The sequence below is a fragment of the Cordyceps militaris genome (genome assembly GCF_000225605.1).
Source record: "Cordyceps militaris CM01 unplaced genomic scaffold CCM_S00007, whole genome shotgun sequence".
Taxonomy (NCBI): Eukaryota; Fungi; Ascomycota; class Sordariomycetes; order Hypocreales; family Cordycipitaceae; genus Cordyceps; species Cordyceps militaris.
In genome coordinates this window covers 1,382,342-1,409,223 of record NW_006271975.1, presented here as the reverse complement: position 1 = coordinate 1,409,223, position 26,882 = coordinate 1,382,342, and the positions used below count along the sequence as shown (strand labels likewise).

The following is a 26,882-nucleotide window of genomic DNA, read 5'->3' as shown; positions in this document are numbered from 1 at the left end:
CGGACTTCTGCCCAAGAGAGTTGGAGATGGGTAGCGAGGTTTGTTTCGACGTCAGCCAATAGGGCTGCTTGGCCATGTTGAACAGACGGCAATAGATTGTTTCTGCTGGACCATATCCCGTTATCATAAGACCTAACCGGACACAGTGTTAATTATCTGACAACAGTCTTGAGTGCCACGCGATGCGACGAATGAAAGGCTAGAGACTGGCGTGCAACACCAAGGATAGCCACACTAAGTCTACAAATTTCTAGCAAGTGAAGAAATACACTTTTTTTTCTCCGCTAGCTTTTTTGAAAAAAAAAAGAGCATCTATCGGAACACTGCCGCGGCGCGGCAATGACGCCATTGCGACAGGGCAAACTCATTGTTGGAAGGAAGAAGCGCCGGAGATAACGGCCGCCATTTCCAAGCCGCGGAGGCTTGGTGAGTAAAAATAGGCATGTATATCCGTTGGCAGATAATAACTATCCAATTCATGCAGATATCAGATATCAGCAAAGTGCATCTGGTTATACATTTATCCTTTTCATTTGTGGGGTCCGGACATAGCTGAGCTATCTCCAGCTCAAATCCGCCCCGATCTTTGATAGGAGGCGAGCTTGGACTTGCGCTTCTGCCGTCATTCTATCACCGAAAATTGTCTTTCGTCTTTCGGACATATAGCAGAGATGGTATGCAGAGTGTATTATGTCCGGCCGGCGTCTTGCCAAAGCGGCGGTGACATCAGATTGCGTAACCATTAGCCCAGTTATTCTATGAAAAGGCCCGAATTGTGTAGATGCTCAGGAAATGGATTATCAAACGGCAGAACCCCTTCAAAATAAATATATAAACGCGGCAGGGGACACTTAATCCTGATCATAAACCTTGAACAACGCCATCAATTCGAGCACCTTGGCAAATTACCAACTAAAAGCACGCATCAGAACACCTCTCAAACGAAATAAACAACATGACGCAAGAATTCAAGGTTGGCGACACCAAAGTTTCTGTCCCGGGCTTTGGTGCCATGGGCCTGAACTTTGGCCTGGGAACTAGCTTTGACCTGGAGGCCGCCGAACCGGTGCTGCTGAAGGCGGTCGAACTGGGCTGCACATTTTGGGATACGGCAGTGAGTCCAACAGGCTGAGTATAATCGAGACGTTGACTGATTGGCGACGATAGATTGTGTATAAAAACGGAGAGAATGAAAAGCTTCTCGGTGACTTTATCAGCAAGCACCATGTTCGTGACAAGGTGTTTGGTATGTATGCCCAGCCAACGGAAAGCTACTCACATCACTAACCAACGCAAAATCATTAGTGGCATCAAAGTGCGGATTCGACCTCTCCAAGCCGACTCCGACAGTGACCAACTCGGCGGCCCATATCCACCAGTCCATTGAGGAATCAATTAGCAGACTCGGCTTTGCTCCCGACCTCTACTACCTTCATCGAATTGACCCTAGTGCGTTTGACCAGTTCTCTGCTCTCTACCTAGAAAAGACCTAACAGCATGATACAGAAACCCCCCTGGAAGAGTCCATTGGCGCGCTTGACGAGATTCGCCGTGCCGGGAAGACCAAGTACATTGGCCTCTCCGAGTGCTCTGCTGCCACTTTGCGCAAAGCCCATTCCAGTAGGTCTTCCTATCAAATTACTAAAAACTCGGCTAACCTGGAGCCAAAGTCGCCAAGATCGACGCCGTGCAAGCCGAGTATTCAGCATTCGAGACGCTTCACGAAACAGACGGCCTGATTGAGACGGCCAAAGAGCTGGGCATCGCCTACGTCGCCTACAGTCCTCTCGGACACGGCTGGCTCGTCGATGATTTCAAGTACAAGTCCCCCGACGACTTTGCGCCCGATGACTTTCGGCGCCGGTGTAAGTCCATCTATACCCACCTGCCAAAGTCTCACAGATGCTAACACTTTGCTTTCCCCGGCTAGCGCCCAAATTCCAAGGCGAAAACTTTTACAAGAACAAGGCCATTGTCGACGAGATCAAGAAGCTGGCCGGGCGCAAAGGCTGCACCGTGGCCCAGATTGCGCTGGCCTGGAACGCCGCGCAGGGCTTGATTAGCATCCCCGGCACGACGCGGGCCCCGCGCCTGCAGGAGAACTGGGCATCGAGGAAGATTCACCTCACCGAGGACGAGACGGCTGAGATTCGGAGGATTGTGGACGAGGCCAAGCCGGCTGGTAACAGGTACGAGGAAGTGCATCAGGCCATGGTTGGTCATTAGCGACCTTGAACACGGGCATAGTCATAGAAGCCAGTTGGGATTAAGCATTCGAACATGAAAGGCCTCGATGGTGGCCAAGGAAGGCGCATTACATAGACGAGAGTACAAACTAGCCCTCCAAAGGCAGCCCAAAAAAAGTCTCAACAAAAGTCTCAACCAGAGTTTGATGCCACTCTTGGCCATCTATGCAGTGTAGTGTCAAGAAACGGAACTTGATGTTAATGCTCCATGCCTGCAACCCAATTGACTCTGCTACCTCCCACAACTGAACGCACACACAGTCTCCCTGATGTACCTGGTTTGATGGCCTCCTGCGTTTGAGAGGCGAGGCGACGTCAAGCGGTCTTTAGATCTGAAGACCCTCGTACTTTTGAATCGCAAGTTCCAAGGTGGCGCTCAGCGAGTTGGCTTCGTTTGTCAAGTCAGCAGAGACGGACGCAAACGTGCTGATGAGCTGAATAGAAAGGTTCTACTAAAATTAGACAACGTATCCAAGTGCAGGTAGTAGAAACTGACATCGAGAGAAGCCTCATATGCGCGAAGAACGGCAGCCACAGGAGGGCCCACCAGCGGCACCTTCTCCAAGAGGCCAGCCTTTCCAATCAAGATGTTGAGTGTAGCCTGCGAGACTCTGACAAACTATTCTTCTGGTCAGCATCTTCTTTTTTCTTGCCGAACGCCGAGGGGGTCCAAGAACGAGCACGGGCAACATACTGTGCGGAAGGCGTCGCGGACAATAGCGCCGCCGTCCTCGCGAATCTCCAAAGCACGGCGCTCAGCCCCGGTGCCGATCTGGGCCGAGAGGGTGTTGGTGGTGCTGACAAGGTCGCTATAGCCGGCAATGATTTGCTGCGAGAGGATGTTAGTGACAAGGGGGGGGGGGGGGCCGAGAACGAGAGTGTTGTGGGCAATCGCCCGGGTGAAGACGTTACGGGAAAGGGACCCTGGCCGATGATGATGAGAGGCGCGTTGAGAATGGTGATGCTCTGGGCGGGGCCTTGGAGGGCAGACGTCTTCTGCGTCAGGACGTTGATGCCCGTCACGATTTGCTCGGGGGTGGCGGCGGCGGCGGCCAGGGCGGCGAAGCCGGCGGCGAAGAAGCTGCCGAAACGCATCTTGGAAGGGAACTTGGGCAAGTAGAGTGTAGGGGGAGAGAAAGGAGTGGGCGACTTTTGCAGTGTACCAAGGAATGAGAGGGCGATGAATGCTTGGATGCAATGTGAGAGGTGGTGGGTGAATGCCGCGTTTTATAGCCCGCCGACAAGGCAATTACATGACCGTAGACCCCCCCCACCAAAGGGAGGACTTGAGGTCCATCGTGGGCTTTTCCGGCCATGCTGAATGGTCGGTAATTGCGCCTCAGAGAGAGAAGCCCAACGGGAAGCTGTCGTGGGAAACAAGCAGCCACAGCTCTCCGCTCCATGTCTTGCCCATTCAGCCTAGAAGGGCAATTGCGACGAGCTCCATTACCTGAGCTAGTATTGCCCCGCATATCTTTCCGATCATGCGGAATAGTCGCTGTACAGTAAACACAAGGGTCCATTTATCAAGTACCTACGAATGTTGTCTTGATGAGTTGTCTCAACTCAATGGCCGGGGGAGGGGTGGATGCTGACAAGTTTACTTTGCCATCATATTGTACCAACTAGTCTCTTTGATACAAAACGCGAGGGATCGTAAATTATACTCGAGTTGTCGGCTAGAAGTCCCACCACACTCGTTGGTCTTTCATGAACTCTTTCGCTTGAATACTCATGATTTAACTCACAGCTAGAAATTTGCAGCGTATTCGCGACCACTTGTGACAGAATCCAGCAAAAGAGCCGGACCGCACTCCCTTCGCTGGGCTGTTTGGGTCGCCTACGTTGGTTATGGGGCCCGGCTGGTTCTTGGTGATGTAAATGCCATAGCTGAAGAGATGACCAAATGCAAACGCGAGCCGAGTATGGGCGATTATACAATCCTGGTGCTACAGCGGGCCGTGCTTTAGTACAGATGCAAAACGCCAGCTGAAAGACCACCTCAACAGGGGATTACCATGCCGGGCCGCGGCCATATATGGGGACTATCGCAATACAGAACTATAAATGCGGTCATGTAGAATGAGACAGGGTAACTGCTCGGGCCTCTAGCTCAATAACCAAAGCTGGGTCTGAAGTGGTAGCGAGCCGTTGGTAGTCTCTGAGCATCGCACTCTGTTGGCTAACACAACATCTGCCCAGTGGTCATTTTTCATATATATATATATATATTTTTCACCGCCTGACGACTCTAATACAGTTGTCGCAATAACTAGCTTCAGACCCGCCGCCTTGTCTTGTATACCTGCTTTTCGGGTATCTAACCAACCTAACTACTATTAGCCTGGCGTGCAAGACAAACTAGGATCGCGGCTGGCTGAACCAAGCAAAAAGGGTCCACGATGTGAATCCGCTTCTTTGGGGCGTGTCAATGGGACGAAAATATTACGGGAATCTATGAATTCGAACCCTTGTGGGCGCAATGTGATCTCTTCGGATTGAACTTTGCTTGTAAGTGGTGCTAGCGTGTCGGGATGGCGCCCAGTTTACCCGACTGTGTCATTCCATGACGGCAGCCCCTGGAAATTTTGTGAGCGATTTATAAGAGGCATGAAATCGTACCATTTTGAGACAAGACACGTCGTCGGAGGTCTAGGCATGAGCTGGAACAAGAGCGCCCTTCATACTCGCGAGTTGGGTTTGTTCGGGTAAGTCGATTGCTGTTCTCGGAAGAGAACTTTCAGACGGACGACAAGAGAAAAACGTTCTTGGAGCTTCATCTAGTTATTGTTTACCAAGTACTCTATTCATGGAACTAGTTAATATAAACTCGTCTGTTGTTACAAATCCCACCTAGACCCCAGCGTTGATGCATGCACTTGTGAGCTGCCAGTTTCGACACATATAAATCAACAATGACCAAAAGTGCAATATATGTATAGAGAGGGGAAGCTAATGGTACCTGTTCAAAGGAAATCACAAAGACGTAATGGATATGAAAGGGAGTGTGATCACATAGTGTCCAACAGTCGAGGCTTCACGGCGGTTGCTGACTGGGCATATTCACTCTTTCCCAACCAGCGCTTCGTAACGCGGCACATGCCAGTTCTGGACGCGCTCCTTCATGAAGGAGTCGGACGACAGCCGAATGCCGAAAAATGTAGCCGCGCGCAGACAATAGTTGGTCAAGGCAATTCCGACACTGGATGACGACATCATCCTGGAGAGGATGGATCCTTCCCCGACACCATCCTGCACCTGATGCATAAACGGCCGAAATCGCGCATCATACGCCGCCAGCGCATCCTGCAGCGTAGAATGCCCGGGGCCTCCATCGACCTCTTCCCCCGCGCCCAGCCGGCTCAGCTCGCCCGCAAGCACGTACGCGCCGACGACACCGCACGTCGGCCCCATGCCCGTAAGCGCCGACGGGCAGTACGCCGCATCGCCTACAAGTACCACCCGCCCCTTGTGCCACGCCTCGAGCTTGACAAGCCCGATTCGCTCGCAGTAAAAGTCGTCCGCCGCGCGCAGGCCCGCCACCAGCTCCGGCATGCGCCAGCCCGCGCCGGCATGGCTCGCCGCAAACGCCTCCTTCTCGCGCACCACGTCGCCGCGGCGCACCGTCTGCAGCGCCGACGAGGTGCACGCCATGTACACCTGCAGGAACCGGGGGTCGGTGCGGCGCGTCACGACGCTGCGTCGGCGCGAGGCCAAGTACAGCGTCGCGTCGAAGCCCTCGCCCGCGCGCAGGGGCTGTGGCATCGTAAAGTAGCCCGCGTGCAGATTGGGAAGCAGCCGCAGCGCGGGATCGGGCGAAGTGTTGGTGCCGAGCATCAGACGGCGCGTGCGCGACCACTGCCCGTCGGCGCCGACGACAAGGTCGAACATCTCGGTGTGGTTGTCGGAGAAGGTTACCGTAACGCCGCCGGCGTCGGGAGTATCTCGAAGGTCTTTGATGGACGAGTCAAAGATGTACCGGACGCGGCCGCCGCCGGCGAGCGACGCATCGTGTAGGAGCCGACACAGGTCGCCGCGCATAATCTCGTACTCGCTGGTACAGTTTTGCTCGCCCGTGTCGAACGTGTTGGCGGCAAAGTAGGCGAGACGGGTACCGGCGCTGTCGACGACTTGCATGCCTTGCTCCGGGGCCGCTTTTTCTTTGAAGGCGGCGTCGAGGCCCATGAGCCGCAACACCTCGATTCCATATCCGCGGAGGTCGATCTGGAGACCATTTACGCGGAGCGAGGGGGAGCGCTCGACAACGGTGATGTCGTAGTGAAGCTTGGAGAGCAAAAAGGCAAGGGCGGTGCCGGAGATGCCTGCGCCGCTGATGAGGACCTTCATGCTGGAGGGGTGCAAGAGGAACTGAATGGGAGAGGCAAGAGTAACTGAATGGGAGAGGCAAGAGTAACTGAATGGGAGAGAGAGGCAAGGAAAGTCTAATGTCTTTGGAACTCAAGATTGATTTAGCAGGACAAGGCGGAAATTTATATTCAATCCATCAGGTTCTGTATCTCCGTCGCACCTATTATGCCCAGACTCAGTCACTCGGTACATCGGGATCAGTGGATACAGTGGATACAGCGGGTTGGTTGTGGGTTGGTTGTGGCGAGGGTTGAAGGTACTGGCTCGCGCTATGAAGCTGTGACTAAGTCACCGATTTTTGCACGAGGTATGCCTCACAGCCAGAGGCCGTTTTTTAGCCGCTCCGGCTGTGCCTTTGACAGTGCCTTTGACAGTGCCTTTAATAGTGCCTTTGATCGTGCCTTTCTTAATTTAGGGCCGCTTCTCGGCCGAAAGACGGGGACGGAGACATGCGAGGCGGAGATAACGAATAGCGCACCAAGCCGATATTGGAACGCCACGGCCCCCGACTCTACAACCTTTTTGGAGTTGGAGTTGCCCTGGCTCGCTCTTTCAGCATCCAGTTACATGGGCCACGTCGTATTATGAGAATCCCGTGTCCGAAAAGAAACAATCCATGCCGATTTCCATATCCAAATATCCCGCGTCGAACCCGCCGGCTGGGAACCCCGCGTCCGTCGGCGTATTCGTCACAAACGAACCAAGGCTGCTCTCCAAGACGCCATAACAATGAGCAAGCGCATCCCGCGCGCTCTGCGCAATCTTCATCTCGCACGGCTCGCCATTCTCCATGGCCTCAGTCATGGCCAGCACCATGGCCAAGAAGACGTAGCTCTTTACGTTTGTCTCGCCGTTGCTGATGCGCTTCTCGCAGCGCTCGAGCATATCGACAACGGACCGCTTCAGTGCGTCGCGCACGGTGCGCGTCCGGTGCAGCGTGCCATCGGCCTGCTGCGTCTTGGTTTGGACGATGAGGTCGAGGCTGATGGCCGTGTTGGCGGACCGCAGGCCCTCGCGGAACAGGCCGCCGGCCGAGTCCAGCAGGCGGGCGAAGCGCGCGTCGGGCTCTGGGTTGATGAGCGCCAGGCTCGCCTCGGTGCAGGCCTTGAGCGAGTAGTGGAAGGCGAGCGTCGTCCGGGCCTCGCAGGCAAAGGGGCTGTGCAGCGGCACGACGAAGCGCCGGAGGAGAAAATCGACCATGTTGCGCTGAAAGGGAGATATTTGATCGGGATAACTCTGCAGGGCCAGCGTTGCTCTTCTTTGGGCGGTGCTGAGGCCGGCGCTGAGGCTCATGGCCTCTGGATAGGAGAGGTCGGCCTTTATGCCATTCAAGTAGCGCACGATTCTGATGCGAGCAGGAAGAGCGTAGACGAGGTGGCGCTGTAACGTGGTGTCTGTGCATTCAGACTCGGGTTTTGGATGTAGGGCTTGGGTATTCTCGTCCAAGTCGCTGTCGTTGATGTTGGAGGGAGGCTCGGTGTCGTATTCCTCTGGCGAGATCCTTGGAGGCATCGCAGTATCCAATGATCCTTGTACGAGAAGTTCCAGAATAGTGTACCATAGTCTGCGCCGCAGCTCAGACTTAAGAACGGACATGCCTTGGAAATGCTTGGGGTCATAGTGCAGACCAAGCTGCATGGCACGATGGAGCAGAGAGCCAAGCGACATCCACACCAGATCGCCACCTACCGAGTAGATTTGTCGGGCCACAATAAGCAAGCAGTATATTTGCAAGCCTCCGGTATCCAGACGATCCTTTTCCAAGGGGCCTGCGAGCCAAGTCTGCGCAGCGTATATCCATTGGTGAATTTGAGCGATGCTGGGAATCGCGGGGGACGTTTCGCTACGATCCTGCAAGCTAGTTCCAATGGAAATGACCAATAATATCATGAGGCGAGTTTCCATGGTTGCCGTGCTTTCGCTTTTCCAAAACCCATCGTACAACTTCCAGAAGGAAGGGATGTGCAGAATCCTGATGGTGGATTCGTAGTAGGTAAAGTACTCGGTCGCCATGGCGTCGGCAACTTGGCGGCTAGGAAGAATCAAATCGTATCCTTGCATGCCGAATAGTCGGCTTGGCCGCCATATTTTGGAGGAGCGCGCAAGTCGCTTGCACTTCTGCAGCACCTCTGCCGCGTCGGCCAGCACTGTCTTGGCGGCCGGCGACAGGTCAGAATCTTCTTGGCGGGGGGCGAGAGTTGCCAAGTAGCAGGAAAATATAGGCCCAAACTGTTTCGAATGCGTCAGTTTACTACCGTGCTATAATTTATGTCATGTAATGAACAGGTTGCATGGACTATAGCGTACCTCTTGTCCAGCCCCCATCCAATGGCTCCATCGCAAGATGCGAGTCTTGTCCAGCACAATCTGCGCATCGTGTACCGCAGATTTACGTGCAAATATTCGATCATCCCGCTGCGGAAGCCGGGACACAAAAGTAGCTTGGTGAGCATCTGGCACCCTATCCGCGTCTACTGTCGCCTGTGTGGGCTGCGATGCCGGCGGGCTCTGCAACGCGGCTGGGGGCAGCGCCGCTGTCGTCTCCTGCTGGGCACTGCTGCCGTCGGCAAAGGAATCCGGTGTGTTGCTCCCAGAGGAGAAAATCACCGAGCGCCAGTTGTTGGAGCGCGGCTGCTGCTGCTGCTGCTGCTGCTGTTGCTGTTGCTCAGCCGCCTGCCACAGCTGCGGCGACGGGGGTGCCTGGTAGTGGCATGCCTGGTGCGTCTCGGTGCAGTGCTGGCATGGCTGCTCGCGGTTGCACTTGATTTTGCGGCGACGGCAGGCCATGCACGAAAGGACCCGTCGCCGCCGTCGCCGCACCTCGCTGTGAGGCCGCTGCTGCTGCTGCTGCATGTGTCTCGAACAGGGAGCTCGTGGGTGTACAACGAGGAGGGTCTCGACTGTGCGTTTGTCGTGCGAGCGCCAAGTTGGCCGAGGCTATCTCCGTCTCGGAGAAAAGGGGGCTCCGCCCGAGCGGATATACGTGGAGATGCCTGAGGCGGGCTTAACTCCGGCGGAGGAATGGATGGCTGCGAGGTCGCGAGGGGAATAATACTTGAAAGGGGCGGAAACCCAAATCACTACCTGATTTTCCATTCTTTTTTCTTTTACATCGACCATCTAAATCTAATCTACATCGCAATGTAAAAAGGCACAGACGCGCTTTCATCCCACCTCGATACGTTGGCCCCCACTGCCACAACGGCCACTAGTTATTAGTTCACAGCAGTCTAGTGCAAAAGTCATTTGCGATTAGTTTGATCAAATTGCAAAGGACTACAAAAGTCAAAACCCACCAGACTTTAAATATAATAATTTCTTTATCGCGACTTGGGTTTACTCTCAAGTAAGCCGGAACGTAAGGCCAGCCATACGAGACTTGGGTTCGGAGGAAAGACGAATCAGGCATCTCACAACCTCATACTTGGCTGTCTCGTAGATTCTTAGCGCTTCCTCTTCTTCATGAGATCTGACCAGGTACACCACCCCTTCCACAGTGTCGTCTTGGTCACTATCGACCAGGCCGCGGTATTTATTCGCCCACATCGTCATTGTTGCTCCAGATACTTCCGCTGGCTTATATGTGATGGAATTCTCATCAGAAAGTCCAAGAACACGGGCGAGGACAGTCCGATCGGCCAATGTGCCATAGAAAAAATATGGAACAGGGTATTCATTCTGCGCCGGCTGAAAGCATTCTGTACTTGATTGCGGCCTATGCTGAGGGAGAGTTGAATCGATCCCAAGTGTCGGATACCTCGAGTTATCAGACAGATTCTTCGTAGCTATTGAAACCTGGATAAAAGTTGGTCGGAATTGGATGCTATTAGATAAAGCAAGATTGCATAGAAGTAGGCTCTTCATCTGTGCAGTCATATAGCAAAATTGCACAGATTTGCCATCATCATCCAGTCCTGAGACAATGTTCAGTTTATCTGTGTTGAGGAGGTCTTGAACTGTGCGGATGCTAGGGAGTGTTTCTTGAATTCGAAGCAAATACATGCTCTTATCGGCGGCCGTACTGGTGATGTTCTGGGGCTTAAGTCTCCATCCACGGGCTAGACTGTACGCATACGACTCTTTGTTAAAGCCAGATGCGGCTTTAGATTCCTTGATCGTTTCCCAGGCGGATTGGGAGAGGGATTCACGGCCAAGGTCTAAACGCCAATTGGTAATCTCCTCGATGGCTTCGGCGCGAGTTAGCTGAAATAACACACGCCAGTGTTCGACATCAGAGTCGGAAATTTGAAGATCAGAAGTGTCGATGGCGTTGTACTCGAGCACATTAGATGCAAGGCTCTCGCAAGCACTCAAGAGATCCATGTCTAATAATGAGTGTAAAATAGTCGACTGGGGAATGACGGATGAGGATGCTACCGGGGAAGAAGATGGGAAAAGTGAGAAAATGGCAAAAGTTCAGGTGAAGAAGGAGCAATAGTGGACCGGACCACTTGCTTATATATTACTGCAAGCTTGATGGCGTCATATCTCTTAAAGAGACTTTGCAGCATGTTAGGCTTTTCGTGCCAGCAATAGAGGGATACGTGGCTCAACATTCCCGTAGTACTAATGGGACATGGACACATGTCCACATGGCGGATTTAGCTTTTACGTATATAGGATAGGCGCTGATAAAAAGGCCCTAGGATAGCTTAATCTATATCCGTAGTCAAATTTCAATTGTAAAATTTCAATTGTAAAATTTCCATTATAAAATTTCCATCGTAAAATAGATACAGTTTCTATCAAATCTTTTTGCCCTAGTAATCTGTACAATGCAGCGACTGCTGAAAAGAGGCTGCCTGGATCAGTCCGGTCTCGACAACATGGCCAGGATGAAGCTTGTCAACAGAATAATACTGTAACCTGTCCGCTAATCTTGAGAGGGTGTGATATGTTTGTCTCACACGGCCCAATCAACATTTGCAGCTGTTTCCGAAACCGCATCACCATTTCGTCCGTTTCTCCGTTGGATCCAGACGAGTATGGAAGTCGCGAACGGACCCAAGGATGGACTAGTTCTGCGAAACGTCGTGATAATAATGCAATAAAATCCGGTAAAAATTGTATGAATTCGGACAATAAACATGCATCATCGACGGATGCATATGATGGCACAGCACGGGCGCACCTGTGCAACTCAACACCGCGAGGTATACACCAGCCGCAGCTGAACTAGATGGCTTTATATAGTATTCTCGAGAATCAAACTTTGAGGAAACGAGTATTTAGTATTGTATAAAACCTTGTATCAATTTCGTCTTGAACCTTCGTTGTAATGTATTGCAGCGAGAACGTTTCGTCCACCGAGCTCCGAACAACATGGACCACCAGAGCTGCCCTCCCAACGCGAAATCCTTCGAGGACTGAGGAGCAAACACAAACAGAACGGGACAGCACCCTGATTTAAATCCCTCCCAGTCGGAGCCTTCCCCTAAGCAAAAATCCCACGCGCGTATTCCCAGTTGTCATTTTTCGACGGGCTCCAAGTGTGCCGGACAAGCTACGGCTGCTTCGTCGGGTTCAGCAGCTCGCTGTACTTGACATAGGCGGCGTACGCCTCGTCCTTTCTGCGCAGGCCGTCGAGGGCGATCCACTGGTAGTAGTACGCCGTGGCCCTCATGCCGGCCGTCTCGCCGGGGAGGGTGCGGATGAGGGCAAACGTGCGGTCCGTCCACCGGAGCAGGTCCGTCCAGTGCTGCCGCGACGCCAGCTCCTGCATGCGGCTGGTGCACGTCTCAAAGGTGCAGATGAGCAGCGGCTGGCTGCTTGTGCTCATGATGGGATATTGTTTTGGTGCAAGGAATGGTGTTGTTTGGCAAAGGCGGCCCTGGCAAGGTGCGGTTTTTCGTGGCGAGGGGTTGTTGATCTGTCAGGCTGCACCATTTTTTTTTTTCGCTGGCCCGAGTCGAGTTGGCAAGGCGGCGTTGTACCGTCGCGTGGTATATGTAGTGAATCACATATGGATTTTTTTTTCTGGCCATCTATGGCTTGAAGGAGGCCCCATGGTGCAACCACGAGGCTCTACCTGTACTCCAGGTGGCGCGCGCTTCTTGTGTTGGTGCGACGCGGCAGGAGAAGCACCTGGAAAGGCTCGTTGGGCCGTGTCTCTGACGTACTGGGCGTGTGCTTGTCCAGTTCACAGTACTTCACTGCAGCTCATATATGGGTCAAGAGTGGGAGCCGTGAGTATGTGCAATGCGATAACCGTCAAGTCGAAGAGACGTGGGATGGGACGAGAAGCTGCAAACCAGCCGAGGGTTTGCATGGTGCGACCACGCCAAAGTGGCAATGTGCTCCGTTCTGCATTCTGTATTTTGCTCACAAGAACAGGACTGATGACCAGTGCTGATACTATTGAGGGTCTTTGTGCTGCTCTGTATTACATACGTTGGCTCGAGTTACCAAAGGCCGTGGTCTCAGGTCAAGTCGCCGGTGTAACTGCCGTTTCGCCTCCGTGATGAGCTGCACTCTTCTCGGGCGCAATTGGATGTAGCCTTGGGTACCATATTGTATGCTGACGCTGAACAGACAGGCACTCGCCTTCACAGGGACCTCAAGCTCCCGCCCGATTCTTCTCCATCCTGTCCCCCTGAAACATAGCCCGCGTATTGAGGCCTGTTGGATGGATTTAATTAGAACTTTTTGTAAAATTTAATTTTGTAAGGTCCCCGCAGGCGCCGTTTGCCCTTCTTAGGGATTCCCACCGGCGTTAAATAGAAATAAATAAATAAATAGCCCGCGTATTTAACCAGCCAAGGCCGCCTCGGTATTTCCGCCCGTTTATTTAGCTTCCGCCCCAGAATGAATCACTGTGGAGGCATCCCGATTAGGCCATGTGAGTCAACCGACTCGAGCTAACTTCGCTGGGCATTTCCGGTTGAAGAAGATCTAGTCAGCGTTGGAAAAATAAACTATATATATTTATCAACTGTCATTGGGATGATTGGAAAGACTAGAGTAGCCAAAGTCATTCACACCTTATTCACTCAATTGCCAGCTTGTCTCCATCGCCTCTTTCAACTTCAGAGCGACCACCTTCAACACCATCAAAATTATCGGAAACGGAGAAATCAGCAACCATTTAACCGCAAACATGGAGAGCAAAGCGCCTTCATTCTGCAGGGTTTGTAATGTATCACTAGCTAGCCCAAGCGACTGGCGACAGCACGCAAAGAGCGAATGGCAGTACGTCGTACAACTCCCACTAACGACGATGGTGGCGAGACCCTACTAACAGTGTTAGTGTCTACCATCTTCGGGTCAAGGTGGCCGAGCCTGGCACCGCTATTACACCCCCGTCCTCATCTCCGCGCCGACAAAGAAGTGCAGCCTCAAGTCGACATAATGAGTCAGACGAGGATATAAACGACGTCACTTCTGAAGACTCGCGTTTAGGTCCTGTCGCTGCAGATTTCGATGCCCTGCAATGCCTGTTTTGCAGCACCGCCAGCACAAGCTTCAGCAACAACCTACAACACATGGCCAAAGCACACGGCTTCACAATACCGTGCCAGGAACGTCTCACCGTCGATATGGAGACCATTACGGTATACTTGCATCTCGTCATCCATGGCTACCATGAGTGCATTCAATGTGGGTGTCGTCGACGGACGGTTGAGGGCATTCAGCACCACATGATAGCAAAGGGACACTGTCGGTTCGACATTGTCTCTGACATGGAGGAATTTTACACTATTCCCCCTCAGAACCATACAGCCGACGCAGAGTCACTACTTTTGCCCTCTGGTAAACTCCTTTGCAATCCCACCACAGCTCGCGGACCGCAGCTGTCGCGTAAACCTCGCCCTTCGACCAGGAGGCAGACGGCGCTGGCGACACGGCCCAGCACAAACAGTATTCATGCATCAGCGCAAAACAGCAGCGATGCGCAGCTCTCGCCCGACACGCGGCTGTCGTCGCTGACCAGGGGAGACCAGCAAAGCTTGGCGCACCTCAGGGACTACCAAGTGCGGTCCTTGGTGACGACCGGCGCAAGGCAAGGCAGTGGATGAGGCGAGGCGGGAGGCCAAGCATTCCGAGCTCAAGCTCTCCAAGGCGGGAAATGTGACGCTCATGGGCACGTTTAGAGCGGATACGTCGAAGCGATTTCGAGGTCCTTGGGGTTAGTACCGAGCGATTTCGAGGGAAATTGGATTGCAATCATGTATGTCGAACATGTGTGATACTACCCATACATGCGCTATCTAGCTACCTGTCTTTGTTTTTTTGCACTGGAGCCGCAATATTGGACAGTGTGAAAAGCATCATTCGTACTTTGCACTGTGCGCCTTCTGAGCAAGGATCTGGTGGGAATTGCGTCCGCCCTCCGCCTCCGCCCTGACACACCCTGACACTAAAACAAACGCCATCAAGTTGGCATTAACCAAGTTTACAGGCATGAAATTACCCCACGTCATCAGTCAAGCCGTTTGCCCATCATGCCGTTGTATCTTGGACGCGCAGATGGTTAGACCTTTCGATCCGTCGACGTCTCAGATGACGGCTGGCTGGCTACTCTCCTGGTTCGCCGAGAGCCGCAGCAACCCGTCCAGAGACCTCATCATTGTGTGAATGAATGGTAGGCTGGGCGTCCTCCTCTCTCGTCGATCTCGAAGAGTGCGCAATTGAAATGTCACGGAGCGCATCGCGCATGCTGGATCAGTGCTCGATGCGCCAGCCAGCTCTGGCCTACGGCGGCCGTCTGCCCGTCCTCAACGGCAACAAAGATTACATTGTCAACACGCCCGGCCAGCAGTGATCTCTTGTCCGCGGAGTGCCGGATCCGCAAATTTCAGGACCTGCCAGAAGATGTCCAGTTGACGGGCCTTTGGAAAGCCACGGAGACAGGCGGCTGGTGTCTGTGGGCGTGAATGGGGGCGGGCATGGGGTGCCGGACTATCTGCCCGAGGCGAGTTACCGGATTTTGCCACGCTGGATTTTCCATGAGTGGCGCTGATGCCAAGGTGCTTGGTATTGTTTCTTCCGGAAGAATCGTTCCCGGAACGTTCACTCTGGAGACTCGTCTTCCTTAGCACTGGCGCTTTCGTATGGCAACATGGGTGGCACGGCGGACCCAACATGTAGTATTTCTACAGCCCATATAACAACACCGCTGCCGTCACATTCTCATTAGGTTGTATTGATGTAAGCAATGAGATTGTTAACGTCATAGCAACCTACGGCTGGTCGCATCGCGTACTCTCCCGCCCTAGCGAGCAACACCTGATCTGCCACGAGCGGTAACTTGGCTAGATCAATGCCACATGACCGGATTTGTAGCTTCAATTTTTTACTTCATCATACAGATAGATGTAGTACAAGCTACGTTACTGCCGCTTTAATATATACCCTTGCATGCCACGCCAGTGACAGCGTGGGGTAGCCGTCAGCCCAAGTCTGTCATCTTCCAATCGCATGCCACTGCCCAACCGCCGCCGTCCTGCAATAGGAAGTCGACTCTCTGGACAATGTGGGATAATGCGTCCAAAGTTCTTACGGGTTTAATCAACGTCCTGCATTGATTAATTCCACGGGGGGTGGTGCATGACGTGCAAAAAGGTGGCCAGGTTGTAACGGGAAATAGATTGCTGTGGAGGTCCCGTCGGCGAGCGAGTAAGGATGAAGCTCTTTGACTTTCGGCCAACTACGGGTGATTATGCAAAGGGCAGCCCGGGACTAAAACATCCTGCCGCTCGAGTCCGAATCTGGAAGGTAGCTGCTTTTTGCTAGTGTCATGTTGACGAGATGGTTTCAGCGCAATGCTCCGCGCTGGGACAGAGTGGTGGGAGCATCAGTCCTCCATGTTACGGTGTCATAGCAAGACGACTAATACCAGGTGGAAGGAAAAAGAAGCAACGGGATGTAACACCGTAGATTTGAATCTACTCACGACTATATATACAATGTTGTCTTGCCGTTCTAGCTTGGCAATTCCCAACTCAACTCACCATCACCATCATCATCATCATCGTCATCCCAAACAGCTTCACCATGAAAGTCATCAGCACCATCCTCGCCGCCTCCAGCCTGGCCTCCCTCGGCAGCGCGCACATGGAGATGAAGAGCCCTCCCGCTCTGCGCTCCAGCTTCAACCCCAACACGGGCGACAACGTCGACTACGACATCCGATCGCCGCTCAACTCGGACGGCTCCGACTTTCCGTGCAAGGGCGACCTCGGGCTGCTCAGCACGCCCGCGGGCCGGCCCGTCGCGACCTGGGCGCCCGGCGGCACCTACTCCTTCGTCATCCACGGCAACACGCCGCACGACGGCGGCAGCTGCCAGGCCTCGCTGTCGTTTGACGGCGGCCGCACCTTCAAGGTCGTGCACTCGTACGTCGGCAACTGCCCCGTCGACGGCGACTCCAGCTACCAGTTCACGCTGCCCGGCGACACCCCCGCCGGCCAGGCGCTCTTTGCCTGGAGCTGGTTCAACAACGAGGGCAACCGCGAAATGTACATGAACTGCGCCGTCGTCACCATCGCCGGCGGCAGGACGCGCCGCGACGCTGCTCCGCTTGCCGGCAGGCCTGACATGTTTGTCGCCAACGTCGGCAACGGCGTCTGCACGTACGAGGGCACCGATCTCGAGTTTCCCCAGCCCGGCCCGGATGTGACCAGGAACACGCGACGTCCGCATGCGCCTGGCCGCGGCACTTGTGATATCTGGGGCGGCGGCGACGACCAGTAGGTGGGAACTGGCAAAGGGCAAATGTCATCGTGATGACAGCACACGAGTCAGCAACGCATGTAGATAGGACCGATTTGAAACTTCAGATTGTATATATTACTTCAATTCATATTGTGTCTTCATCTCCGTCCCGTAACCATGCTGTGTGCACTTCTTCCTACGTTCAGCTTGCCGCATGGGCCTCCAAGTAGGCTTTGGTCTGCCAGGGCATTAGCAGATATAGCCGAGAATGCGTCCGGAGGCACTTGCATGTGCAAAAATATCGTAGCCACTGACATATGCTCTCGCAGAAGGTGTATACAAGTTTGTCACTTTTTCCGGCGGCTCGAAACCGTGCAGGTCGTTTGGTGGCGGCCCGGCCGGTGGTGTTAGCCGCGGCCCTCCCATGTTGGCTTCATGTATGCGCATTCTTTCCAGTGCCGCATCGCGCGCCTCCTGCTCGGGGCCGTCGGCCAGGTGGCCAAACTCCATGTTCATATGGCCGGCTTTGGAGATGAATGTGGTGCGCGGTTTGCGAATGGCCTCGAACGCGGCTGTCGCTTCCGCAACGGAGCCGCTCCGCAAAAGGCAGCCCGCCAGGCACGCGCCGTCTTCGATCGAAGTTCCAGCTCCCTGGTTGTGATTTTAGTGCCGAGACATACAAATGGTACGTGTCAGCTCACCTGCGCGGCAAAGGGGAGCACCGCGTGCGCCGCATCGCCAATCAAGACGACCCTGCCGTTGCGGCTGCTCCATCGGTCCAGCACGGGCAGATCGGAGAACTGCCAGACGTAGCATGTCCCGGTCGCCAAGCTCAGACACTTTTGCAGACGCGGCTCTGCGTCCGCAAACTGCCGCCTGACGTCCTCGACATCGTGCGGCTTGTCCCAGACGCCCGCCACGCCGTCGTCGCGCTCGGTGCAAAAGACAAACGTGCAGGTCGAGGGCAGATCGACGCCGACCACGGTCTGTTTCGGTCCGACCCAGAATCCGCTCCTGTTGAGCAGAGAGTCGAGGTCGTTGTGGCCTCGGAGCTTCTCCCGGTCGACGTTGATGCTGTATGCCGTCAAGCGGTGCTGCACGGCCACGGGACCAAGCATCCTCTCCCGAATCCTAGAGCGGACTCCTGCTCCTCGTTAGATGAACAACATGGACGGGGAATCAACTACTCATTACCGTCGGAAGCAATCACGAGATCAACGGAATGTGTCTCGCCATTTTCTAGGGCGAGAAGGGGCCGGTCGGCCTCGGCATCAATGTCCACGACACGCGCGGCGAACCGGCACACTGCTCCGAGTTTCTCGGCTTGCGCCAAGAGAATGCGCAGCAAGTCGCCCCGGTTGATATTCCAAATGCTAGATCATCAATGTACATTCCATCTCATGAGAATGCGCAAGTTACTCACGGCGACTTGTACGCCCTCCGAGACACATCGGCCGGCAGGTTGTAGAGCAAACGACCGTCCGACAGTCTGTGAATATTATGCACCGACCGCAGCTCCGGCAGGCACGCCTCAATCTCCTCGGCGACGCCATACTCTCGCAGGACACGCGTCGCGTTGGTGTGGAGCTGCACGGCGCCGCCAAAGGTCGGCTGGCAGTTTGCGTACCGCTCGAGCACGGTGACGCGGTGGCGCGCGCCGTCGCCGGCGAGCAGGGCAATGGCCGCGGTCAGGCCGGCGATACCCGCGCCGACAATGGCGATGTCGAGGGCACTGCTGCGCTTGTCCGGTGGCATGTTCGTCTACGCTGCTGGTCTGCGAAGGGGTGGTGCGAGGGGAGACCTGCACGGGCAGGGTGAAGAGGGCCAGCCATCTGTAAATATGGCACGGCGCTTGCATCGGCAGTACGACGGGACACGGCGTGATCGTGATCGTACTGCTGCCTGGCGGAGTCGACGGCGCGGGGTACAGGAAGACACAAGGCGTATAGCACAGATCTTTTCCACATTCGGTTGATGGAGGTTCGCTTATCATTTATGGCCAGTGAGATATCATTTAATAGAATGTTGATCGAGACTCAAGAATGCGACGCTATACAGTTTTCAAGAACCCGGCCACGGTAACCCCCGTCATCAACCCTCCCCTATTCTCCCACCATCGTCTCGCCGCTCTCCATCACACCAACATCCTTGATCATCTCAATAAAGCACAGATCCTCCGGAATCACACACGCCGCAAACGCCGCAGCACCGCGCGGAAACGCACTCGTCTCGCCCGTCGCGCGATAGCCACGGCTCCTATACCACGCCAGCAGCGCCGTCCGCGACGACAGCGCATTGAGGGACATGCTCGTGACGCCCCATTCCCTTTGGCAGTACGCCTCGGCGTACGCCAGCACCTGGCCTCCGACGCCGCCGCGCTGGTACGCGTCCTGCACGATGAGGTTGCCGATGCGGCCCGTGTCGGCGGCGGCGCCGCGGCGGCCCACGTTGACCGAGGCGATGATGTCGCCGCCCGCCGCGGCGAGCACGGCAAACGTCACTACGCCGGGCACGGAGAGGTCGGCCTTCATCTGCTCCAGCTCCATGGTGTACTGGGATGCGAGCGCCGCGTCGCCGGTCCAGCCGGGCCGCGGGTCGTTGGTGGAAAAGGCGTGCTCGATGAGGGCGCGCAGGCGAGGCGCGTCGTCCATGGTGGCGAGGCGAAAGATGAGTTCAACCATTGTGTAGGGATGTTGCGTGGCGATGAAGGGTGGTAAGCTTCCCGAGTCTCTTCACGGATCTACCTGCTCCTTATATAACAGGCTTCGGGGCTTCTAGATTCACCGCAGCCTCGTGAGCCTCGAGGATCCTCCTGCCTTGCTCATCTCCGCCATTGCTGACGAGCCTCTCTGGTTAACAACACCCACCTGAGTCCCGCAGGGCGCGCCGTAGAACCGGTGACGGCGCACTAATAAAGCTGCGCACCGCGCTAATACCGGTGCTAGACCTTGATCGGTTCAGATCAATAGGCGTCCAGAATGTCCAGAATGGTTCGCGCACCAGTATTTAACATCAAGGCAGCAGCAGGGAATCCGGGCTCAAATAAGCAGTGACATTGAACAGATGCCCATATGCGCCCTGTAGAGTGGTGAGATGTCATCTCGGACAATTTGCGCGCCCTTGCTCGCCGTGTCGTGTCCTTGACATATTTTATCTGCCAGAACAAACTTGCTCGCCAAGAATTGCATAGAATTCCAGTGCAGATTATTCTTATGCCGGCGTCGCCGCATTTTAGATGCACTCTCCAGAACTGGCGTCAACTACATCTCGCGCACCGAAGCAGAGGGCCTTGTATTTCTACCCCAAGTCGAATTGTCGTGCACAAGTAAAATATTTAATAAATACAACAGAAGCAAAAACAGCAACGACAGATTCCATACTATTTCCCTCGCTACTGACCCTCCTTGCTGTTCGGCTCAACCACCACGCGCAGCCCCCGGCCCCCCGGACGAGGCATCGGTCCGAAATAATCCCCAAAAGCGTCCCAGTCGCTCCTCTCCGTCTCAAACAACCTGAAGCGAAACCCGCACTCTGGCCCAAACAGCCGCGCCACAGTCAGGTACAGGTCGGTATAGGCCAATTCCTTGCCGACGCAGAGCCGGGCGCCGCGACCCCACGGCTGCAGATGCTTCGCCAGCCGCTTGCAATCGGCCGGGCGCAGCCAGCGCTCCGGATCAAACGCGTCGGGCTGCGCGAAGATGGCCGGGTCCATGTGCGTGTCGTTGATGCTGATGGAGATGTACGTCTAGATGTTTTTCTTGTCAGTTGGGAGTTTTCTATTCACTTATGTAGTAGCGCGCGTACCCCGCGAGGCAGAAAATACTGCTGGTACTGAAAGTCGGCCACGTCCGAGCAGCGCGTGAGCCTGCCAGAGACGGCGTTGCATGTGCGCAGAGCCTCGTTGATGACGCCCGTGAGATAGGGCAGCGCTCGGAGCTCCTGGTACGTGAGGCTCGCGCCCTTGGCGTCGCGGGCGTCCTTAAGCTCGCGCCGGAGCCGGGCGCCAATGTCCGGGTTGGCCAGCGCGTGGTAGGTGACGGACGTCAGGACGGTGGCGCTCGTCTCGTTGCCTGCCAGGATCACGCCGCGGCACTCGGAGAAGACGCGGACAAAGCTCTTCTGCGTCTCGGGCATGTCGGCGACCCGTATGCACTGCACGACATCCTGGGGGCCCTCGTCTGGCGCAATGGGCTTGTTGAAGAAGGACTTGGCGCAGTTGCGGACCGTCTATTTGCACGCATTCGAAACTAGTCAGCACAAAGGGCACGAGGCCAGAACTCACGCCCTAACCACGAGCACCTACCGCAATAAACACCTGGCTCGCCTTCGGGCTGATGCGGTTGGAGATGGGCTGCGGAAGCGACTGGAGCAGCCAGAGCGGGAGCCCAAAGAAGTACCTGTTGAGCAGCCCGATGCGAGAGTAGCTCTTGACGGCCTGGTTAAAGTCCCTGCCAAAGTCAGGATGGTCGAGGCCGCCAAACGGCTGCCGAAAGGCAAAAACGGTCGTCACGTCCAGGGCGAGGGAGCGGTACGCGTCGCTGAGACTGACAACCCGGCCCAGCGAGGCCGCGAGCCGATCATGCAGCTTCTCAATCGTCGCCTGCACTTTGGGGACGTTGTCGGCGACGTTCTGGGACGAGAACCAGGCCTGCAGCGGCTGGCGGTGGACGCGGTGCAGCTGGTCCGACTCGGTCGTCGCCGTGCTCAGGGCGGTGCCGAAGCTCTTGTAGTACCACCACGGCTTGGCCGCTCTGGCCGAGAGCTTGTACACGTCGTTCCAGTCCGCGTCTTTGATGTGCACCTCCCATGGGTTGATGCGCACAATGGGCCCTTATCCAAAACCATCCCCGTGTTAGTTTCAGCCGGGCTTTTGCAGGGGCCCCGAACTTGTTCCCGGGTCACGTACCGTAGATATCGTGCAGCCGGTCAATCTCGACCCAGTACCGGCCGCCTCCGTCCTTGATAAGCTGAAAGTAGGCTTCGTAGGCGCCCGTGGCCGCGGCGAGAACGGGGCCGGGCACCCGTGCGAGCGGGTGCAGTGTCAGGCGGTAGACGACGACGACGGCGATGCAAAGGGCCACCAAACCCAGCGCACACGGGAAAATGTCGTCTAGGAGCATTTTAGGGGAGATGGGAAAAAAATAGCAAGGATTGCAGACTATTGCCGCTGTCACATGCTGCTGTCGTAGGAGGGGTAGGAGCTGAATATATATGTAGTCGTGGCGTACGCCTCCGTCATCCACGTGAAACGTTGCAGGTTGACGCTGGTTCGCTGCCCGGCTGAACCCGTCGTACAAGAGAACCTGTAGAATAGGGCACACATCGGTCCTCCCAGCTGTAGATGAACATGCGCTATATTCCGGCAAACCCGTCCCGATCGTGGCTTCCAGCGTCTCTTGGAAGCTGTCTCGCGATGGATGACTTGCTCCCTCCCAGAGACCCTGGACTTACAAGGAATTCAAAAGTACTTGTCTTTTGGGGTCACAATTCGGCCTCAGCTAGCATCTGCACGTTTCTTCGCTGTCCATCTTAGTTACCGGCCCCTACTGGCGCCAAGACGGGCGGGTAAGCGGAGCCGTGTTGGCCCCGATCGGAAGCGTGCCATGCCACCCCCGCAATCTAAAACTATCATCGACCGATGAATCATTGATGAAGGGAAAGAAACATGATATTATACAAAATGCAAGGAACGGTATATCTACCAGTCTCGCTGCTGGTGTCGGTTGGACTCGGGTAGCTGTTACAACTTTGATCTCGGCAGCCATGTCCCCTCAATTGCCTCTCTATACCTCTGCGGATTCTCCTTCAAATGCCCGACATGCACACCTGCCTGAGACCTGACCAACTCGACGCACCAGCCTTTCTTCTCTGCTTCCTTGGCGTGATCCTGCACATCTTCCCATCCCACCAGCCGATCCTGCTCTGAGTAGATGTAGCATCGCCGCGCTCCGGCGACTGTCGGGGCATGCTCGTTGAGCTGCTGCCTCACCACGTCCAGCGAGTTTGTGCCGGGCATCACGTACTTTGACGCAAACAGCATGCCCAGAAACACGCCAAGCACCAAGCTCAGGACGAGCCGCGGCGCATGAGCCCGCGGCAGACTCCCCGCGATGGCGGCCCACGTCTGCTTCAGGTGCGCGCGGCCAGGGGCGCTGTCGATGACGGTCGGCGCGTTGGCAAGTGTCCGACCGTCTGCGTCGGAGCGCGCCTGGTTGATGACGCACCACTGCTGCGCGCCGGCGTTGGACATGATGTGCACGAGGAGGCTGTCGGCGGCCGCGTCGCGGAGCATGTCCACCACCGGCGCGACGAGCCTGCGCCGGGCCCGCGCGGGACGCAGGAAGAACTGCACCATGCCCGTCTCGACCAGGATGATGCGGGCGCCCGGGTACAGTTGGCGATAGAGGCTGGTGTACTTTTCAATGTGGCGGGCACTGGCGTCCGCCCAGGACAGGAACAGGATGGTCTCGGGCGGCACTGGAGTAGATTCGCTGCCGGCCGTCGTGCTGGACGACTGGTCATTTTTGGTGGCCGGATGCTGGACGGAGACAATCTCGTTGACGCGGACAAAGGAAGGGGGCGGCATGTGGACGCGTGAGACGGATGCTGTGGGAACAGATGATCTTGACAATGTGTGTAACGGAATAGAGTGCGCGAGATGCAACAAGAAGCACAAGCAAGATTCACAACAAGTATGTATGGTGGTGTGACTGGCATTGGCAGGCACGACTTGGAGCCCGGATTGAGTATTGATTGGCCGCCACTTTGGCCAAGAATAGCCGTGGCGCATGCAGTCAGCAAGTACAGATTACGAGAACAAAGGACTATCGTGTTAAGCCACACTATTCAAGTTACTATGTACTTTATAAGTTCACAAGGCACCCCGGGCCGGATAGTGTGCCGATATCGACCTGTGTCTGCCTGTGGGCTAATTAATATGCAGCACTCTATCATTAAATTATCATTCTTCATTTAAGCAGACATTCGATATTGTGTAGATCGATACATAATTTTCCACCTTATGCTCGCCACAATATGGTCGCTCCAAGTCGTGCCTCGGCCAACCTAGTCGACTCGGGCCGGCACAATTCACAATTAGTTTCCTCCTGCTCCTGGAATGAAAGAATTCTCGAAGCATTCGTATTCGACGTCGCATTCTTGACCTACTCTCCTGTATTCACTTTAGTGCCATATTCCTTTCTGCCGGAGCCATGTGGCATTCAGGAGGAAATATAAGAATAAAATAAAATGAAATAAATGCTCCAACTGACAATAACGATGGTTTTCCTCCGCTCTAGCCCTGGCAATCTCTTGAAATAATCTTGAAATTCAATTTAGTCGATATATCCTTGGATGGCTTTGTCACCGCACATTCTTCCTCTCGGTCCTCCCAGTCCGTCTATCCATAGCATCATTTTCACACCCCAATTAATCGTATCTAAAGAACAGGGAATCATACACCATAACCACACCACTACGTCCATACCGTGCTCGACCGGATATCTCCCCACCACGCCGTCAGAATGTCTCGCCAGTACAGCGTTTTGGGCAGCCAGTGCTTCGCATCACCCACTTTCGGCACCACAGCCTGGCCCTTCTTCACGTACGTCGACTGCAGGTAGAAGAAGGACCTAGGCTTCATAGTGCGCAGCTCGTCGCTCGTCTGGCGCGGGCAGATGGCCGTCTTGCCCGTCTCGCCGACCTCGGCAATGATGCGCGTGGCCAGCTGCGCCGTCGCGTCAGCGCCGAGCGTCCAGCTGGCGTCGACATAGCCAAACGCAAAGAACAGGTTCGGCACGCCCTCGAGCATGGCGCCCTTCCAGATATAGCGGTCCGGCAGGCGCACCGCCGCGCCATCCACCGACAGCTTCGCCTTGCCGAGCAGCGCTAGCTTGAGCCCCGTCGCCGTGACGATGATGTCGGGCGTCAGCTCGCGGCCCGACTTGAGCTTGATCGTCTTGGCCGTGACGGCGGCAATCTCGTCCGTCACCACGCTCGCCTTGCCGCTGCGCAGCGCCCGGAAGAAATCCGCGTCCGGGCACAGGCACATGCGCTGCTCCCACGGGTTGTACCGCGGCGTGAAGTCGGGCGCGAGGGCGGTGCCGGCGGGCAGCTCGCGCGCGGTGCGGCGCAGAATGGCCCAGCGCGCGAGCGCCGGCATGGTGCGGCAAAACCACACCAGCAAGAAGCCGAGCAGCGTCCAGCGGACGCGGATGATGGCGTGCGCGATGCGCGCGGGCAGCAGCGCCTTTGTGACCCTCTCAAAGAGCCCGCCGCGCGGCACCGACACGATGTAGGTCGGCGAGCGCTGCAGCATGGTGACGTGCGCGACCTTGTCGGCGACAGACGGCAGCACGGTGACGGCCGTGGCGCCGGAGCCGATGACGACCATGTTCTTGCCGGCGTAGTCGAGGTCCTCGGGCCAGAACTGCGGGTGCACCACGGGGCCCTGGAAGCTGCCGATGCCGGGGATGTCGGCCTCGAGCGGCTCGTCGTAGTCGTAGTAGCCGGTGCCGATGAGCGCGAAGCGGCTGGACACGCGGACGCTTTCCTTGCCGGGCCTCTGGCAGGTAAACGTCCACGTCTTTTGGCGCGTGTCAAAGTTGAGCGACTGCACCGTGTGGTTGAACTTGATGTGCTGCTCGATGCCCTGCTCCTGCACGGCCTCGCGGAGGTACTTGAGGATCAGCGGCGCGCCGGCAATGGTGTCGGTCGACTCCCACGGCTTCCACGGGAAGCTAAATGTGTACAGGTCCGAGTCGGAGCGTAAGCCTGTGCTTGCGTGGACGAGGTTAGCTTACACGATGCAGAAACGCGCGGCAGAGACAGAAACGCACCGGGATACTTGAACAGGCTCCATGTTCCGCCAATTTCGCTGCGCGCTTCGAGGATGCAGTACGTGAGATGCGGATTACGTTCTTTGAGGCGGTAGGCAAAGTTGATGCCGGAGATGCCCGCGCCGATGATGACGACGTCGTAATCGGGGCTCGTCATTTTCTCCAGTTTGCCGCTTTTGGGCACGCAAGGTCGAGGTGAAGATTTCAGTTACGGTTCGATGACTGTGTGTAGCGAAGAAAAAAAGGCAACAAAACTAAAACCATAGCAAATCGCGGTGGGGGAGAATAAACCGTTGCACTTATTATAGACGACAACTGGTGGGCAGGACACGGCCCTCGGGTGAGGGGGGGTGCCTCGGCATCTCGTCGCCTCCTCGCCTGCAACCGCACTGGGCGATTTGACTATTAGCCGCCGGGATTACCCTTCAGTCGCCGTTTCCACTGCCTTGCGTACTTAGTCCCCGTAAAGGTGATTTATGCCAGAAATCGCGTGAGGGCAGCAAGAGATGACATGTGCTGGGAGCGTGCAGCCCCAAATCAAGTCTAGCGGGGGGCTTGAACGCGCAATCGATGATGGCGCGCGGCCGCGCACATCTTGAACCGGGATGTCATTCGACGTCCGGTCCCTTGCCGGGCTAGGGCTGGGACATGGGGATCTGGGGGAGACGAGGCGGCGTTTGGTAGAGGACGGAGCGGGGTTGACTGGAAGGGACCGGACCGGAGCGGGACAACTCAGAAAGAGGCATCTCGGGGCCTCGGAACCCGGGCTGCCGAGTGA

General features: G+C 55.6%; 11 protein-coding genes across 11 annotated transcripts; 3 read left to right on the top strand and 8 right to left on the bottom strand.

Moving 5' to 3' along the window:
• Positions 1-955: 955 nt before the first annotated feature.
• CCM_08670 (aldo/keto reductase) lies at positions 956-2,226 on the top strand (the record flags this gene model as incomplete). The annotated part of the gene is made up of 6 exons (XM_006673807.1): positions 956-1,114; positions 1,168-1,246; positions 1,306-1,449; positions 1,507-1,620; positions 1,671-1,865; positions 1,931-2,226. The coding sequence occupies 6 exons, from the start codon at positions 956-958 to the stop codon at positions 2,224-2,226; spliced, it is 987 nt and encodes a 328-aa protein (XP_006673870.1).
• A 346-nt stretch (positions 2,227-2,572) lies between these two features.
• CCM_08669 (uncharacterized protein) lies at positions 2,573-3,341 on the bottom strand (the record flags this gene model as incomplete). The annotated part of the gene is made up of 4 exons (XM_006673806.1): positions 2,573-2,695; positions 2,743-2,865; positions 2,941-3,075; positions 3,159-3,341. 4 exons carry the CDS (start codon positions 3,339-3,341, stop codon positions 2,573-2,575), a joined length of 564 nt encoding a protein of 187 aa, XP_006673869.1.
• Positions 3,342-5,309: 1,968 nt separating this feature from the next.
• On the bottom strand, positions 5,310-9,401 carry CCM_08668 (C6 zinc finger domain protein; the record flags this gene model as incomplete). Its single annotated transcript, XM_006673805.1, has 6 exons — positions 5,310-6,637; positions 7,093-7,163; positions 7,267-8,115; positions 8,173-8,843; positions 8,922-8,981; positions 9,075-9,401. The coding sequence occupies 6 exons, from the start codon at positions 9,399-9,401 to the stop codon at positions 5,310-5,312; spliced, it is 3,306 nt and encodes a 1,101-aa protein (XP_006673868.1).
• Positions 9,402-9,956: 555 nt separating this feature from the next.
• On the bottom strand, positions 9,957-11,170 carry CCM_08667 (oxidoreductase domain containing protein; the record flags this gene model as incomplete). Its single annotated transcript, XM_006673804.1, has 2 exons — positions 9,957-10,964; positions 11,063-11,170. The coding sequence occupies 2 exons, from the start codon at positions 11,168-11,170 to the stop codon at positions 9,957-9,959; spliced, it is 1,116 nt and encodes a 371-aa protein (XP_006673867.1).
• A 2,540-nt stretch (positions 11,171-13,710) lies between these two features.
• On the top strand, positions 13,711-14,629 carry CCM_08666 (prohibitin, putative; the record flags this gene model as incomplete). Its single annotated transcript, XM_006673803.1, has 2 exons — positions 13,711-13,802; positions 13,861-14,629. The coding sequence occupies 2 exons, from the start codon at positions 13,711-13,713 to the stop codon at positions 14,627-14,629; spliced, it is 861 nt and encodes a 286-aa protein (XP_006673866.1).
• Positions 14,630-16,607: 1,978 nt separating this feature from the next.
• Positions 16,608-17,306, top strand: CCM_08665 (extracellular protein; the record flags this gene model as incomplete). The annotated part of the gene is made up of 1 exon (XM_006673802.1): positions 16,608-17,306. One exon carries the CDS (start codon positions 16,608-16,610, stop codon positions 17,304-17,306), a length of 699 nt encoding a protein of 232 aa, XP_006673865.1.
• Positions 17,307-17,516: 210 nt separating this feature from the next.
• On the bottom strand, positions 17,517-19,022 carry CCM_08664 (Salicylate hydroxylase; the record flags this gene model as incomplete). Its single annotated transcript, XM_006673801.1, has 4 exons — positions 17,517-17,918; positions 17,969-18,411; positions 18,462-18,640; positions 18,691-19,022. The coding sequence occupies 4 exons, from the start codon at positions 19,020-19,022 to the stop codon at positions 17,517-17,519; spliced, it is 1,356 nt and encodes a 451-aa protein (XP_006673864.1).
• A 347-nt stretch (positions 19,023-19,369) lies between these two features.
• CCM_08663 (Acyl-CoA N-acyltransferase) lies at positions 19,370-19,948 on the bottom strand (the record flags this gene model as incomplete). The annotated part of the gene is made up of 1 exon (XM_006673800.1): positions 19,370-19,948. One exon carries the CDS (start codon positions 19,946-19,948, stop codon positions 19,370-19,372), a length of 579 nt encoding a protein of 192 aa, XP_006673863.1.
• Positions 19,949-20,658: 710 nt separating this feature from the next.
• Positions 20,659-22,387, bottom strand: CCM_08662 (cytochrome P450, putative; the record flags this gene model as incomplete). The annotated part of the gene is made up of 4 exons (XM_006673799.1): positions 20,659-21,012; positions 21,072-21,494; positions 21,571-22,097; positions 22,174-22,387. The coding sequence occupies 4 exons, from the start codon at positions 22,385-22,387 to the stop codon at positions 20,659-20,661; spliced, it is 1,518 nt and encodes a 505-aa protein (XP_006673862.1).
• A 620-nt stretch (positions 22,388-23,007) lies between these two features.
• CCM_08661 (DUF829 domain protein (PaxU)) lies at positions 23,008-23,853 on the bottom strand (the record flags this gene model as incomplete). Its single annotated transcript, XM_006673798.1, has 1 exon — positions 23,008-23,853. One exon carries the CDS (start codon positions 23,851-23,853, stop codon positions 23,008-23,010), a length of 846 nt encoding a protein of 281 aa, XP_006673861.1.
• A 708-nt stretch (positions 23,854-24,561) lies between these two features.
• On the bottom strand, positions 24,562-26,261 carry CCM_08660 (monooxygenase, putative; the record flags this gene model as incomplete). Its single annotated transcript, XM_006673797.1, has 3 exons — positions 24,562-24,666; positions 24,841-26,039; positions 26,105-26,261. The coding sequence occupies 3 exons, from the start codon at positions 26,259-26,261 to the stop codon at positions 24,562-24,564; spliced, it is 1,461 nt and encodes a 486-aa protein (XP_006673860.1).
• Between the last annotated feature and the right edge of the window lie 621 nt (positions 26,262-26,882).